This window comes from Vicugna pacos, chromosome 7 (assembly GCF_048564905.1).
Source record: "Vicugna pacos chromosome 7, VicPac4, whole genome shotgun sequence".
In the NCBI taxonomy this organism is placed as follows: Eukaryota; Metazoa; Chordata; class Mammalia; order Artiodactyla; family Camelidae; genus Vicugna; species Vicugna pacos.
The window spans coordinates 83,310,891-83,327,101 of record NC_132993.1 but is presented as its reverse complement, the minus strand read 5'-3'; the positions used below and the strand labels follow the sequence as shown (position 1 = coordinate 83,327,101).

Sequence of the window (16,211 nt, the reverse complement as noted above, 5' to 3'; positions counted from 1 at the left end):
TATTCCCCAATGCTCGTCCTTACTCCTCTGCTCATCTCTCTTTCTCATATTCCCAGAGTGGGGTGGGGGTTCCCTCATCCTTAAGGCTTTCATGACCACCTCTGTGTCGAAGACTCCAACATCGTGCACTCTGAGCCACCCTCTTCTCTGAGCTCCAGTCCCAGAAAGAAATACAAACTGGCTACTCTCACCTGACCGCCCCACCCTCACCTGGATCACCTGGTTCTCTGCTGGACTCCAAACACCTGCCCCGCCTGACTGGCTGTGCTCTGAACTTCTGGGCAAAAGCCAGTCACTCCACGAATTCTATCAGGCCCTCAGCTTGAAACGCAGAAAATCCTGGAAGTCATTCATGCATCTGACAAACCCTCTGAGACCAAAGGGCTTTTTGCAGCTGAGATCCTTTACCTCCCTCCCCGACAATCCCCCGCCAGCCTCAAGTCACTGCATGTCTTCCCTCTTCTACGTTTTGGCCGACTCGCCCAAGCTCCGGATTGCATTGCAAGATTACCAAACAGCCTCTGAGTCATCCCATCGTTTAGTCAACTGACAGTCAGTGAGGACACACTCTGGGGCATCACGCCAGGTGCCGTGGGGATACTAAGATGTGCCCTCCACGTCAGACAACAGAAGGTAACTAACGAAGTGGTAAGTCAAGGGCGATGGAAATTCACAAGAGGGGGGCACCGCTTCCAGGGAGGAAGCGCTGAGAAAGCTTTCCGAGCGGCAGAAACGACATTTGAACTGGATCGACAGGATCAGCTGAAGAGAGACAAGAAGAAAGGCACGTGTGGAGTCAGAAACTTCAGGACTTGAATCCCCGGTCTGCCCTTGATACCGTGTGCCTTGGAGCAATGGACTCAACCCTCACTTTTCTTGTCTACAAACAGAGGTAGTGACAGCACACAGGGAGTTCTGTTAGACTGAAACGGACGCACTTTGTGAGGTTGCGTGCGGCAGATTAATTACACGTCACCCCTTGAAAATGTAGGGCTGAGTGGGAAAAAGAAAGAGAACACGATGTAAACTGGAACACAATACAATCACTTGAATTAAAAGTATGTCACACAGTGGTTGCCAGGGTTTAGGGGTGGGAGAGGCCGTGCCAAAAAGGGGCAACAGAAGGGAATAATTTGGAGGGAGGGGCTGAATCCTGACGGTGGTGATGGTTACATACGTGGATGTCTGTACTTTAACTCGCCAAAGCCCAAGTCTGTTCTACTCCATGTAAATGTAAAAGGCATTTGGACAAGAAAAAGTAACATATTTTCACAAATACACGCGAACAAAAAAGGCGGACATTTAGTTAGACGTCAGAACAGCCGTCTTTGGGAGGATGAGAATGGGGACAAAGACAAAAAGGAAAGAGAAGATAAATAAAGAGAGGGGCCTTGCCCAGAGCAATGGAGACGGTGTGTCATGAACTGGGGCTGAGCATTCCCCCCCGGGCCTGAGGTCTCCTCCTCTGCCCCTAAAAAGGAGAGTGAATGGCAGCAGGAGGGAATAAGCTAGGACAGTAATGCACAGTGTGGGGAAAGTGAGGAAGTGAGGGGGAAGGCAGAACGTAAAGTCAGAAATGGATTTGAGAGATCCGTGAATTCTTACTTACCGCTGAGTCCCGTGACTACAAGTCCCCTGTCAGTATCTTTTATCATTACAGCCAGAAGGCCAAGTCTAAGGTCTCAGCCAGTGTGTTGTTACATCCCTCTGGTGATGGATTAAATCAAGCCGAGAACAGGGTTTACAGTGCGGAGGGTGGGGAAGGCGTGAGGGTACATTAGGTTTCCAGGCCAGGGGAACAGATGGCAGAGTGTTGTTCCCTGAGGAGCCCCGGGAGGAGGGTTGGGAGCCTGGGTTATAAGGCACTGTGGAACCTCTTACTGGAGATGGACAATCCAGGCTTCTGGGTGTGTGGATCTGGAGTTGATGAAAAAGACCTTCTTGAGCAGATCCACTGGGATCTTCTTAAACATACGACTGAAAGGTCAATGCTGTGGGGTCAGAGGAGGTCCCCATGACAGCGGGCACTTCCCAGGCGAGAAGTACCCTGGGAAACACAAACTTTTAAGGAGCAGGGAGAAACCTAAGGAAGAGTCTCAGAGGAAGTCACCAGAGAGACAGGCAGGAACCTGGAGGTGTCACGGGGACATTTCAAGACCGTGGTCAACATGTCACAAGCTTCACGGAAAAAGTCTGCACTGGATTTGACAAACAGAGGCCACTGGTGACCTTCAGCCGGGAAGCTCTGGCGGAGCAGTGAGGACCACGGCAGGCTGCACTGGGCTGAGACAGGAGAGCGGAGTGAGAGGGGTCACATGAGGTGGTCACGGGGGGTTTAAGGCAGAAGAGAGGGGGCAGTAGTGAGAGGCAGCCCCAAGGTCTGGGAATGTTTTTAAAAAGTTGAGGGAGTTAAAAGTCACCAAGGAAGGAAAGGTCGAGATTGGAGGACAGAAAGGGTAGTTGATGATTGTTAGAACTGTTACAGGGCCAGGCTTGTAAAAGCTGAGTATTAATGCAAAATTCCTCCTCTTTCTCAGGAACTCCCAAGACCAGGAGAATCCGAGTGAGGAGTGAGTCACAAGACCTGCAGATAAGGGGTTGGGGCACCAGAAGGTGGTTAACAGAGGTCAGCCCCAGGGTGGGAGAGGCTCACTTTTGACGGTTTAATATTTTACAGTTTCTGAGTTCTGTACCAGGCCTGTGTAGTTACATTATTACAAAAATAAGGTTTTTTAAAAACTACTATTAAAGATGGATTTCAGTACAATGGTGGGAGAAGGCAGATTGCAGCGGGTGGAGAATTGTTAGCGCAGGCAGACAGCTAGATATGAGCAGAGAAAGGGGGACACAGACCAAATGGCAGGAACTGGGCAGAAAGGAGGGGCACAGGCCAAATGCAGGAAACCACACATCATGGAAGCACCAGGGGTCCCCGGGCAGAGAAAGGAAAGCAGGAACCTTTGGGCTGATAAGAGGTCACACCTTTTGGGGTGATGAGTGGCCTGGAGACCCCGACAAAGAAAGGTGAGAAAAGACAGGCATCTCCAGTGTCCGAATGTAACCTTTTGCTCATTATGCCCTCATTTCAACAAAATTAGCCTTGCAGATCAGAAGTACCCATCATGCACCAACATCATGACACTTCTGATCCAGAGCAAATAAGGACAAAAATCCCTCCTCCCTTCAGGAAGGTGGAGTTGGGGTGATAATCAGAGAATACGACCCCAAACCCTCCCCCTCCCCAATGAATATTCTGCCCATTCATTTTTACACACTATGGAACTAACTTGCTAAAGAAACTCAGGGCAGCCGCTCACCTGAGCCTGCCTGCTCTCCCCTTGAGTGTCCTATCCATCCTTTAATAAACCCTCACTTTACTTTTTTTAACCACTACGTCTTGTCTCTGAATTCTTTCTGGGACGGGACCAGAACCTAGAACACCGGCTGCATCCACAGGCAACAGAATGACTCGGAGAGAGAAGACGATGGAGAATTTACCGCAGAGATCTCTGAAGGGGATGAAAAAAATAGGATTACAGTAGCTTGACAAGACGTCCTGTGTTTTTGTTTCGAAGAAACTAAAAACTCAAGCATCTGGAAATGTTTAGGGAAAGAGCCGGCAGAAATGAGGTGGACAGTGCAGCTGGAAAAGGAGATAATGAGGGAGGCAGTGCGAGGTCTGAACAGGCAGCAGAGTCTGCAATGAAGAGCGTGGACACACAATGTCACCTGCCGTTTCAGGAAACAAAGGACCTTGAGGCCCCCAAGCCATCAGCCACTGTAGCTTCCCCGAGGGTGCACCCCGAGGGGATTCAGGATGGAGAAAAACAGGATACTGGCCTCAGACAGTTAAGGTGCGTAACAAAGGAGTAATTTCAGTGAGCCCAGACTCTTGCACCTTCCCATACATAGAAAAGCATTAAATTCATTAACTTGAGATGTTCCCTTTTAATTAGCAGTCAGTCATCTTTTGATGTTCCAACTACCTGTTTTGTTGTTTTGTTTTGCAAAAATTCTTATATATCCTGGCTCCTCCCTTACCTCTTGGGAACAATCCCTCAGAATGATCCAAGAGGCTTAACTCAGGCTTAAGTCTTCAGGAAGTCTGCCAAATAAAACATGATTCTCAACTTTTAGGTTGTGCTTCCTTTTTTTTTCCCAGTCAGTACACTTTCACCGGAAATGTCTGGGACCGGATGCAATGGGCCCTTTCCCGATGGGCACTCCCCTTCCTTCTTCCTATATCCAGCCCCCAGGAAGATGCTCCAGGTGGGCCTCATTCCAGGTGGCAAAATCCTGACTCCTTGGACACAAAGTAAGTGGTCGAGGAATGAGCATGTGGCCAGGTTCTGGCTGATAAGATCGAAGGAGGCATTAGGTGGGGCTTCAGAAAAAGAGGTTCCCATTCCTCTGAGGGAGCTGCGGGAAGCCACCTCTCTCTCCTGCTCAGAGCGAGTGAGGGGGCATGTAGCCCCAACAGCTTCTGGCAGCTTGTCCACATAAGGGACACAGCCTTGAGGAGGAAGCCAACGCTTGGATGGGAGCAAGAGAGATAAAAAAATCCTGGATCCTTAATGAGATCGCTGAGCCACTGGACTCCTCCATTTGGACTTTCAGGATAAAAACAACGTTAAATTGAGGTGGGGGTGGGTATAGCTCGGTGGTAGAGTGTGTGCCTAGCATACATGGGGTCCTGGGTTCAATCCCCAGTACTGCTGTTAGAATTTTTTTTTCCACTATTAAAAAAAAAGGAAAAACACCACCACATTGAATTGGGTTTCCCTGTACTCACAGCCTGGAGCTCTCTCACGGATGAACATCCCTCCCACTATGAAGAGGGAAACAAGATGACTGGAGAGGCAGCAGTGGAGAAAGATGATGTCTGATGCTTCCAATCTTTCTCCGTAAAGTAAAAAGTGACCCAGATGCTAAGAGGGAGGAGGCAGCAGGGAGGAGCGATGAAGCCCAGACCCGGCTGTTCTGGGCAAAGCGAAAAGGAGCTGCCCAGGGCCACACAGGGGGCCTGGTGGGCACGCTGAGCACCGGATGAGGGGTTTTGTGTCCATCAGCCACAGACAGCATGGAGCTGGGCCACTCACCCAAGACCACCCCATGGGGGGATGGAGAAGACAAGAGGAAAAGGACTTGGGGGCATGGGCACCAAGGCAGTTGGAGAGATGGACCCCCGGGTCTAGGCTGGACTTGGAAGGGAATAAAAGCAAAAGGGCTGATCCATCAGGAAAAAAAGCAAAGGGATAAAGAGACTAGACATCTCACTGGATCAAAGAACAGGCACAGTGAGGTGAGACCGCCAAGGAGATGGCACAGAGGAAGGTCCTAGGAAGGGGAGGCAAGCGTGCCCAGAACACAAGGCTGCGCTCTGGGCCAGCACCCTGATGCCCTGCAGCCCGTTCCCACCGAGCCCACGAGTGTTGTTTCTGGATGAACTGAAGTAGATAAATTCTAATCTGACTGAAGCTGGACAGACACAGATACGAACTCAGAGGGGCCTAATGCTTTCCCTATCCCTCGGGGCCATGTGCGTGTCATCAGGACAGTGGAGACAAGTTTCCAAGGTTGTGCTGTTGCTTCTGAAAGCTCTGGAGGGAAGGAAGATGCTTGGTGAAGGAGGAAGGAAGGATACTGCAAGAAAAGCATTCCTTCCATTGGGTCCTTTGAAAGAACTCACCTCTGCATTCATCTTGGTCTCTTTGTGCAGAAGCTGTGAAGACAAAAGCAGAGGTTCAGAACATGGGTGGCATCCACCCCAAATTCCATGCAGACACCTCCCCTTTGCCATCCCACCCTCTCTGTCACCCCACTTCCTGTCCCATGGGCCCCATCCGCCCCAAATGCCTTCACCACCTTGTGCCCTCCTGGGAGGGTACCCAGGCCGGTGTCTCATCTGAACCAGGCGGCAGCTGGCTCCCCTGGGATGTCTCACCAGTCATGCTTCCCTCAAAGGCCACTGTGAACCCCCAAGGTCCACCTCCTGTATCAAAGAGTAGCTGTAAACGTGATGCTTCTGTGTATTTGAAATAACGATGCACTGTCCAAAATTGGTGTGCGGAGAGGATAGCTTTGTATCTGCCCTTGTTTTATGGTGACAGTCAAGGCAGTAGGAAACATATACTTCTTTTTTTCCCTCCTAGCTGAGTTTCCAAAGGACTTAAACATATTATGTTAAGAGAACAGTTCAACAGGCTACTCTGAACCCTGAACACTAAGGAGGAGGAAGGAGGGAGCAGACAGGCATGAACCACAGGAATGAGGAAAGAAAAAGGGGAGATGAGAGGAAACAGGAGAGAGAAGGAACAGAAATAAATAAGGAACCAGTGCAGAGTAACAGCAGTTCCAAATTTTCACCGCCTCCCAGGACTGCCTGTTGAAGATGCGCGTCTCTGAGTTCCACCCCCAGAGTTCCTACCCTGTAGGAAGGGAGGTTAAGAATCTAAAAATAAAAATAAAATTTAAAAAAAGGACACTGAACTCATCTACAAAACAGAAACAGACTCACAGACATAGTAAACAATCTGATGGTTACTGGGGGCAAGGGGGTGGGAAGGGATAAATCTGAAATTTTGAGATTTGTAACCACTATGTATAAAAACAGATAAATAAATTTCATCCATATGGCACAAGGAACTATATTCAATATCTTGTAATACCCTTTAATGAAAAAGAACATGAAAATGAATATACGTATATATATCATGACTGGGACACTGTGCTGCACACCAGAAATTGACATACTGTAACTGACTATATACTTCAATACAAAAAAAAAAAAAAAGAATGTGCATTTTCAACAGGCATCCAGGAAGAGGGCACTCAGATGGTCGGAGAGCCACTCACGGAGAATCACCAGGATTGACAGTAAAACAAAGGGGTCCCAAAGAACTAGATTCCTCATTTTTCAAAACATTAGAACTGCGTCTTTATTAACCTAGGATGGTGAGTGGATGACAGAGGCGACAGCAAAGGCCTACGGAGGACTTTCCAGCCCTTCCACCTGGTTGGGGGTGGGGGGCAGGCAGGCTCCAGGAAGCCAATGCAAAGGATGCTCCTGAGTTGCTGAGCAGGGAAGGAGGGCCCTCCAGGACCTCTGGGAACGGAAGGCTGAGGCAGCCTCTGTCCTTGGACCCTGTCCTGCATTTGATCTTGTTCTCTCGCAAAATATAAGAAGGGTTAGGCCACTGGGAAGAGCAACTGTGAAATAATAACACCCGTTTTTAAAAACCTTGGCCATCCTAAGAACTCCTGCGATGATCGTGGGGGCTTGCATTGAAAATAACTCATTTTCAGTAACTCCCTCCCTCCTCTCTTGCCCGTTCCTCCTTCCTCCTTTGACAGTGGGGTCTCGTGACCCAGCCTGGCCACGTGCTGCCTTTCCTTTTGCCATTTGGAGCCCTTTCCTCTTTCCTGGGAAATCTGAAAGGGGGAACTTTCTGGAAGACAAACCCTCAGAAGCAGAGAGGGAGTGACAAAGAGGGGGAGCTTTCTTCTCAGATCCGCAGGAGTCAGCACAGGCGTGATGTCTTCTCGAGAATGAAGGCTGACCAAGACACTGACAGCAAAGCCAGAAAGGGCCAGGGCGAAGTCAAGGACCAAGTTTGGACCGCAGGGGCTCCCAGGAGAGCCTGCCCTGCTGCCTCCCCGCAGTGATGCCTGCCCCAGCACCACTGACCTTTGCTTATAATCTGAAGGATGTTAGTTTGTCTCTGTTGGAGCTTCCATGTGAGTGGAGAAGTCACATAACAAAACAGGAGGAAGAGGATGACAGTTGTGAGAGCCCGCTTGTGTCAGCTACTTTATCTGCACCAACCCTCATCCTTGCAGCCTTGGCAAAAAGGCTAATATTAATTCCATTTTGCAGATCAGGTACCTGGAGTTCAGGGTGGGTTCCAGCAGTGGGCCTCACAGTCACGGTGTTGTGGCCTTGCCCTGTAATTTCCAGCTTTCTGGTTCTAGAGTCAAGCTCAGACTGCCAGAGACCTTTACAGCACCGTCTGACACTCACCCAGAGAGCTTTTATGAGAAATATGAGACCTGGGGTTTGGTCTGGCTTCAGGAATGGACTAGCCAAATGACCATGGCCAAACAGGTTTCCTATCTATAGGCTGAATGGTTGGACTCCATCTCAAAGGTCCGTTCTGGCCTCTAAGATGCTCTCTGATTCCCAGAAAAGGAAAATCCGGTGACTCTTAAAACAGTGCTCAACCTCGGTCATGAAATTACCTCATCAAGAGGCTCTATCAAACTGACAGAGATCAAAATGTTTGCCACAGCGTGATGGTCGAAGTGTGGAGGAAAATACTCTCTGACTTTATTAAGGAACTAACCATAGGCAGGCACCATCTCTACAGAAGGCAGTCTAGCAACGTCTAGTAAAACTCCAAACCGCGCAGCAACCTCTGACCTACTGATCCTGCTGTTTCCCATCTATGTTTCCAGTCCCCAGACCTCATTCAGGAGAAATCATTAAGTTGCCCTGAGTCCTTTGTCCTCGCAGAAGTATTACTACAGCTTCCCTGTCTAATGAGGACTTCCAGAAATGCTTTCCGATAAAACCCGTCTATGTGACATCACTTAGGAACTTTACTGCTTTCCCACAGAATCTGGGGAAAGCAAAACAAAACAAAAGCAATCTGCAGAGATGTGCATGCATGAGAAAGGACTTCACCTAGAAATCCTACCACCGTGGGCATCGGCAATCTACTACCGAGGATGAATTGCATTGTCACTTACAAAGCACGTTCAGCGGGGGTATCCTGGCCAGATCCTCTCCACATTCCTCCGTCTCCAGCTTTTAACTCCCATCATAATAAGACAGCACTGTTGGGAGAGGCAGCAAACCCCATCTCTCAACACCCTCCGTGCCCACACACATCTTTCCCTTCCTCTCCACTGTCCGGCCAAAACCAAACTCAGAGAATACTTTATTCTACATTTTAATATGTTCTAAAAGATCTAAGACCTAACCCTCTAACAAGATTTCACTTTGTCTTTTTATTTCAAGGGTTTAATATTTTAATGGTCAAACACGAAAAAGGCTTTAAAGTTTTGGACCTTTAGCATTATGTTTGGGAAGAAAGACCAACAGACACATTTTTATTTTCTTTTTAGGTTGTTAACTTTTTTCCCTGTATTTACGTATTTATTTTAATCAGTCTAAACTGTATTTTGGTACATGGCATGAGCTAATGTAATTGTCCCAAATAGTTGAGTTGTTCCTATATCATATGAATATTTTATCCTTTCTCCCAATGACTTGTACTTAAATTCTTGTGAATATGGTTATTCCTTCTTTTTTTTTTTTTTTACTGTCTCTGCTGTACCACTGACCTCAGTCCCCATGCCTATAGTAAGTACATTATTTACATTTCTGTAGCTTTACAATATGTCTTGATGTCTGGTCGTTTAAGTTCTTGCATTAACTTGTTCAGTATTCTTCTGTATTCTTGCTTGCTTAGACTCCTAGATTAATCTTAGAACAGCTCTGTCAAGTTAAAAAAAAAAAAGCCACTGGGACTGTGCCTAGATTTGCATCAAATTTATAAATTAAATTAGGGTTAATCATTCAGCCTTCCCACCCAGAAATATATGGTATGCCTCCAAAAAACAAACCAAAAAACCAACAACAACAAGAAAAAAAAAAACAGAAGAAGAATCTTGAGTTACTTCCTGAATTGCTGTGTAATTACAAAGGTCAGCTCTGGCTGTAGTGGTCCAACTAGAAAGTTAAAGGAGAAAAAGTTAACCCTTTGGCATAAATAACCTGCCGGAAGCATTTTCAAGTAGGTTTCTCCTTCCCCCAGAACTAAGGCAGCAGGTTTACTAAACTGCTTCGGAGTCCGAGCATGCAGACGATCTCTGGGAAATAAAAAGCCTGCCTGTGACTCAAGAGACCACAGTTCTAGAGCTGGCCTGGGTGCCCACTAGCTGTGTAATCCAGGCGGGGGCGCATGGTCTCTGGGGACTTTGGTTCCTGCTTCTGTAAAAAGGAGGTGGGGGAGGGCAGATGAGCTAGATCAATGGAAGAAAGATCAGTGAACTCGGAAGACAGAGCACTGGAATTAAAGTCAGAGCAGCGAAAAGAAAAAAAAAAATTTTTAAAGTAAAGATAGCTGAAGGGATTTATGGGACAAGAACAAGTGGACGAAGATATGCATTATAAGGGTCTCAGAAGGAGAAAACAGAGAAAGAAATGGGCAGAAAGTTAATTCAAAGAATTAATTGCTGGAAATTTCCTTAACTTGGGGAAAGAAGCAAACGTCCAGATCCATGAGGCCCCCCAAAAGACTAAAGAAGATAAATCCAAAGAGATCCACACCAAGACACAGCATAATTACACTGTCAAAAGGTAAAGACAAAAAGAGATTCTTAAAAGCACTAAGCTAAAATCAGCATGTTCTATACAAGGGAACGCCCATAAGATTATCAGCATCTTTCTCAGCAGAAACTTCGCAGGCCAGAATAGAATGGAATGTAAACTGAAGAAAAAAAAAAAAAAAAAAAAAGAAAGAAAAGCCAAGCAAGGCTACTCTACCTGGCAAAGTTGCTCTTCAGGATTGAAGGAAAGATTTAAGCATTTTCCAAACAAACAATAGCTAAATTGGGGGGTGGAGGGGTGGCTCAGTGGTAGAGTGTTCAGAGTGTGTGTCCTGCCCAGTACCTCCATTAAAATAAATAAGTAAATAAATAAACACTTAATTACATCCCCCCCCAAACAATTAAAAATACAAAAAACAAAACAAAAAACTAAAGGAGTTCATCACCATTATTCCGGGCTTAGAAGAAATGTTAAAGGGAGATCTTCAAGCCGAAATGAAAGGATGCTAATTCGTAAGAGGAAAACATACCAAAAACTCACTGATAAAGGAAAGTATACAGTTCAAGTCAGAATCCTCTAATATTATCATGGCTGTGGGTCAATCACTTATAACTCCGGCAAAAGTGTAATAAAGAACAAATCTGATTCCGTGTTAGCTCTGTTCCTTTGGCTTTAACCCTGTGCCCTGTGTTCTAGGCTTAGTCTTGCTGGCTCTGCACTCACGTAAAGATAACAAAGTTGCAGAATAGAGGATAATGTTCGTTTTGTTGGAGGTTTTGCAGGAGCACCATGAGCTGGCCCACGTGGACGGCTGCAAGAGCAAAGAATTCCTACCTACACCAAGAAGTCTGCAACAGTCATCCACACCCTCTCCCCTTTTTTGCATAAAAGGAGCCTGTATTCTGACTAGAGCAGGATGGCTCTCCAAGACATTAGTCTGCCATCCTCTCGGCCTGCCGGCTTTCCAAGTAAAGTCGCTGTTCCTTGCCCCAACATCCCTTCTCCCAATTTATTGGCCTGTCGTGCAACGAGTTTGGACTCGGTAACGAAAGAATTAAAAATAACTATAATTACTTGTAAATATAAACAACTTAAAAAGGATGTACATTGTGACACCAAAACATAAAATGTGGAGGAGGGAATGTATGAAAGTAGAGCGTTAGGATGTATTTGAAGTTAACTTGCAATCAGCTTGAAATAGACTATTATAAATATATTTTATGTACGCCTCATGGTGATTACAAAGCAAAAGCCTATAGTAGACACACAAAGGAGAAAAGAAAAGGAATCAAAGCAGAGCACTACAAAAATCATCTAATCATGAAGGAAGATGGCGAGAGGAAGAAGGCGAGAGGAAGAAAGAAAGAAAGAAATCATAAAACAAACAGAGAACAATGTAATGGCAATAGGACGTTAACACCTGGCAATGATTACTTTAAATGTAAATGGACTACATATAATCAAAACACAGAGAGTGGCTGAAGACATTGAAAACAAAAAGCTACAAGACTCAGCTATGTTTACTTCACTTTAAAGAACACACATACGACTGAGTGAAGAGGTGGAAAAAGATATTTCCAGAAGAAAGCAGGAAGAGTTACACTTGCATCAGACAAAACAGACTTTAAGCCATTATGTAATACTTTGTGAAGGAAATCGAAAGACTCTACCCCGAAACTGTAAGAACTAATAAATGAATTCAGTAAAGTTGCAGGACACAAAATTAGTACACAAAAATCAGTTGCATTTCTATACACAAACAACAAAATATCAGAAAGAGAAGTTAAGAAAACAAGCTTATTTACCACAGCATCCAAAACAAATAAATACTCAGGAATAAATTTAACCAAGGAGGTGAAGATCTGTACAATGAAAACTCTTAAGACACTGATGAAAGAAACTGAAAGATACAAGAAATAAAAAGATATTCTGTGCTGATAGACTGGGAGAATTAATATTATTAACATGTCCATACTACCCAAAGCAATCTATAGATTCAGTGCAATCTCTATAAATTTCAATGACATTCTTCACAAAAATAGAAAAAGCAACCCTAAAATTTGTATGGAGCCACATAAGATCTGGAACTGTAAATCTAGAAGAATACATAAGGGGTAAGCTCCTTGACATTGGTCTTGGCAATGATTTTTTTATTAGCCACCTAAAGCAAAGGTAACAAAAGCCAAAATAAACAAGTGGGACTACATGAAACCAAAAAGCTTCCGCACAGCAAAGGAAGCCATGGAATGGGAGAAAATATTTGCAAACCACACATATCTCATAAGGGGTTAATATCCAAAATATATGAGGAAATCATACAACTCAATAGTTAAAAAACACACATGACTCAATTTTAAAATGGGCAGAGAGACTTAATAGGCATTCTTCCAAAGAAGATATATAGAAGGCCAACAGGTACATGAAAAGATTTCAGCCTTCAGCATCACTAATCATCAGGGAAACTGAAATCAAAACCACGAAGAGAAATCATCTCACACGCTAGGATAGCAATTATCAAAAAGAAGAAAGATAACAAATGCTGGTGAGGATATAGAGAAAAGGGAATCCTCGTGCATTCTTGATGGGAATGCAAACTGGTACAGCCACTATGGAAAACAATGCAGAGATTCCTCAAGAAATTAAAAATAGAACTACCGGATGATCCAGCAACCCCAATTCCGAGTATATATCCAAAGGAAACAAAATAATTATCTTGTAGAGATACACATGTACGCTCATGTTCTTTGCACCATTATTGATAATAGCCAAGACATGGAAACAACCTAAGTGTCGATTGATGGATGCAAAGATAAAGGCACGATCTATATACAGTCAGCCCTTCGTATCTGAGGATGTGTAATCCATATTCACCGTACTATATACCATTTTATATCAGGGACTTATGCAGCCAAGGATTCTGGTATCCAGAGGGGATCCTGGAACCAATCCCCTGCAGGTACCGAGGAATATTATTCAGCCTTAAAAAAGGAGGAAATCTTTTCATTTTTGACAACATAGGTGAACCCGGATGGTGTTAAGCTAAGTGAAATAAGCCAGACAGAGAAAGAAAAATACTGCATGGTATTACTTAAATGTGGAGTCTAAAAGAACAAAAGAATCAAACTCACAGAAAGAGTAGAAAAGGGGTTCCCAGGGCCTGGGGTAATGGGGGAAATAGGAAGAGGTTGGTAAAAGGGTACACATTTTCAGTTATAAAATCGATAAGGTCTGAGGATCTAAAAATATATAAAATGGTAACTATAGTTGATAACACTGTCTTGTGTAACTGAAATTTGCTGGGAGTAGAACTTAAACCTCATCAAAAACAAAAACAGTAAAGAAGTGTGTTAATTTACTCGGAGAGAATACTTTCATAATTTTCTGTGTATCAAATCATCACATTGTCTACTTAAAAATATCTAAGAATTTTTGTGTTAATTACACCCCAATAAAGCTGGGAAAAAAAATCCTGCAGTGGCTAAAACAGCATGACAACATTACTGCATGGAAGAGAGCCAGAGGTCAAAAGCAGCAGTGACCTACGTGTGTATGTGCTTTTTTTTTTTTTTTTCTTTTTCAAAAACATGTTTTGTCTATCTCCTTTTACTCCCACGGTAACCCTTAAGAAGCAAGGCCCCCCCCAGCTTTCATTCTTCAAAGGCAGGAAGACCTTAGATCACTTGCTGATGCTGGTTCTCTGTCTGCCCCCTCCTGCCCCCTCAGGAGCCAGCTGACCTCCCCAGGACGCATCACCTGGGCTCCCCACCCTTCAGCTTCCACTTGGGTTTGGCCAGAGGAGATCAGCGGGCAGAGGAGGGGAGAGGTGTAACAGAGAAGAACAAACCTCACTCCATATTGGCTCTATTCCTTGCTCTCTCACAACTTTGTGCACGGTTGCCTGTGCTGAGTCACTGCTGGCTCCGTATCTTTGTAAAAGAATATCGCCAATAGCCTGAAATATACATGATAGCCCGTTCGCCAGGCTCTGTGCCTCCCAGGCTTGACCTTTTCTTTTCATTCATATAGAGATAAAAAGTTGCAGAACAGAGAGTAACATTTGTCATCTTGGCAGTTTACAGGAACATTGTGAGCCGACCTACATGGACAACTGCAGGAACAAAGGATTACCACAACCCCTCAGGGTCTAGCCCGCCACCAAAAAAAGTTTGCAACAACTAGCCACACGGCCTCCCTCTTGAAGTCTGATTTCTAACTTGGGTAAGATGGTTCTTTAAGGACACTAGTCTACTATCTTCTGAGTCTGCTGGCCTTGCAAAAAAGTTGCTACTCCTCGCCCCAGCACCTCCTCTCTCAATTTATTAGCCTGTCCCATGGCTGAACACCATAAGCTTGGACTCATAACAAAGGGAGAGGCTGATGAACTTATCTCCCACCTGCCCTGTCCCACTGGGCTGCTGCTCTGGCCCTGGCTGCATTCTGCCAAGGCCACAAAAGCCCTAAAGGGCATGCTCCTCCTCCGGTAGTCCAACCCACCCCCACCCCACCTCAGAGCCCTGGTACCACCACAGTCCCTTCCCTGCCCCTTCAGACCAGGGTGGGGATGGCACCCCGCCAACCCCCTTTCCTGGGTGCCTGTCATTTGTTGGTTTCTTGAATTCTACCCCCTCTTTTTTAGAGTCCCCTCAAAAATTTACTTCACTTTTGTGCATTTTTCTATTTCCATCCTCACTGATGTACTTACTTGCCCACCAAAATCTCACCAAAGGAATAATACAGCCAGGACTTAAGTTATGCCTTGGCTTAACTTATGCCCCCCTTGCCACCTCAGTCTTTCTCTCACACGCAATTGGAATATGAACCTCTTTAGAGCATGTGACCAATCATTTAGCAATTTCTGTTAACCCAAGTGGTTTCAACCAACATTTCTGACTGTCGACTGTCATGATGAGAAGGGGGAGTACCCCAGGAATGCTGCCAAACATCCTCTCATGCACAAGACACCCTCCCCACTCCAACAACAACAACATAAGAGTTATTCAGCCCCAAATATCAACAGTGCCAAGGATGAGGAACTCTGGATTACGCCTCATGCAGAACGAGCCACAGCTGTGACATTCCTCCTCTCTGGAAAGCTCTCTTAGCTGCCTAAAATCATTGTCCCCAAGCCAGGCCACTGGCAGAAGTACAGGCAGAAGGATTAGGGAGACGGTAACCTTCTCAGATCTGGTAACCTTCTAAGATCCGGCCAGGTGCTGGTCTGGGAAGTCCCAGGGTTAAGGTGGAAGCCACCCTCACCCTTGAAGGGAGCTGGATTCTTTAGGGCTACCAAGGAAAATAAAGTGCCTACATGGGCAAAAATCCATAAATATATATACATCAAAATATTAACTGTAATTATGTCTCTGGGTGGTGGAATTTTTAGTGATTTCATTTCTTTTTGCTTATCTCTGTATTTTAAATTTTGCTATAAAGGTTAGTTAACATTTGTATAATTATTCAAAACTCTTTTATAAGTTATAAATTGCGCCATGTTCACTGACTCTATCCTTTCCAGCCCCAGGTCCTCAACTGAGTACTTTCATATGGCAATATATCAGGGTGCTCCAATAATGAAATACAGAATATCGTCTTTACAGCTAATTATAAGGAATGGTTCTACTTCTTTCAAGGCTACTAATATTTGAAGATGAATGAATGAACGAAGTATGCTTTACTTTCAAATAACGAGAGCTATGCAACTGATCGATTTACTTTCCTAGAGACAAATCTGAGCCTTAACTACAAAAATAGTACCAGATCTGCCCTGTCCTATAAGGCAGCCACCAGACACACGTGGCAATTTAAATGTAAGTTCCTTAAATACAGAACATTTTCATTTTCACAGAAGATTCACACTTTATTTTTCTGCTCTCAGACT

General features: G+C 45.0%; 1 protein-coding gene across 2 annotated transcripts in view; it reads right to left on the bottom strand.

Moving 5' to 3' along the window:
- The window catches only part of BLVRA (biliverdin reductase A), a 51,387-nt gene that overhangs the window by 34,274 nt on the left and 902 nt on the right, over positions 1 to 16,211 (bottom strand). The window contains exons 1-2 of one of the 2 annotated variants that reach the window (XM_015250299.3): positions 8,749 to 8,770; positions 5,690 to 5,722 (exon numbers count right to left, since the gene is read on the bottom strand). In XM_015250299.3, the coding sequence (XP_015105785.1) occupies positions 5,690 to 5,701 (12 nt within the window). In that variant the 5' untranslated portion in view covers positions 5,702 to 5,722; positions 8,749 to 8,770. Of the gene's footprint in view, positions 1 to 5,689; positions 5,723 to 8,748; positions 8,771 to 16,211 lie in introns of those variants that run through there. The other variant, XM_072965265.1, reaches the window with a different exon arrangement.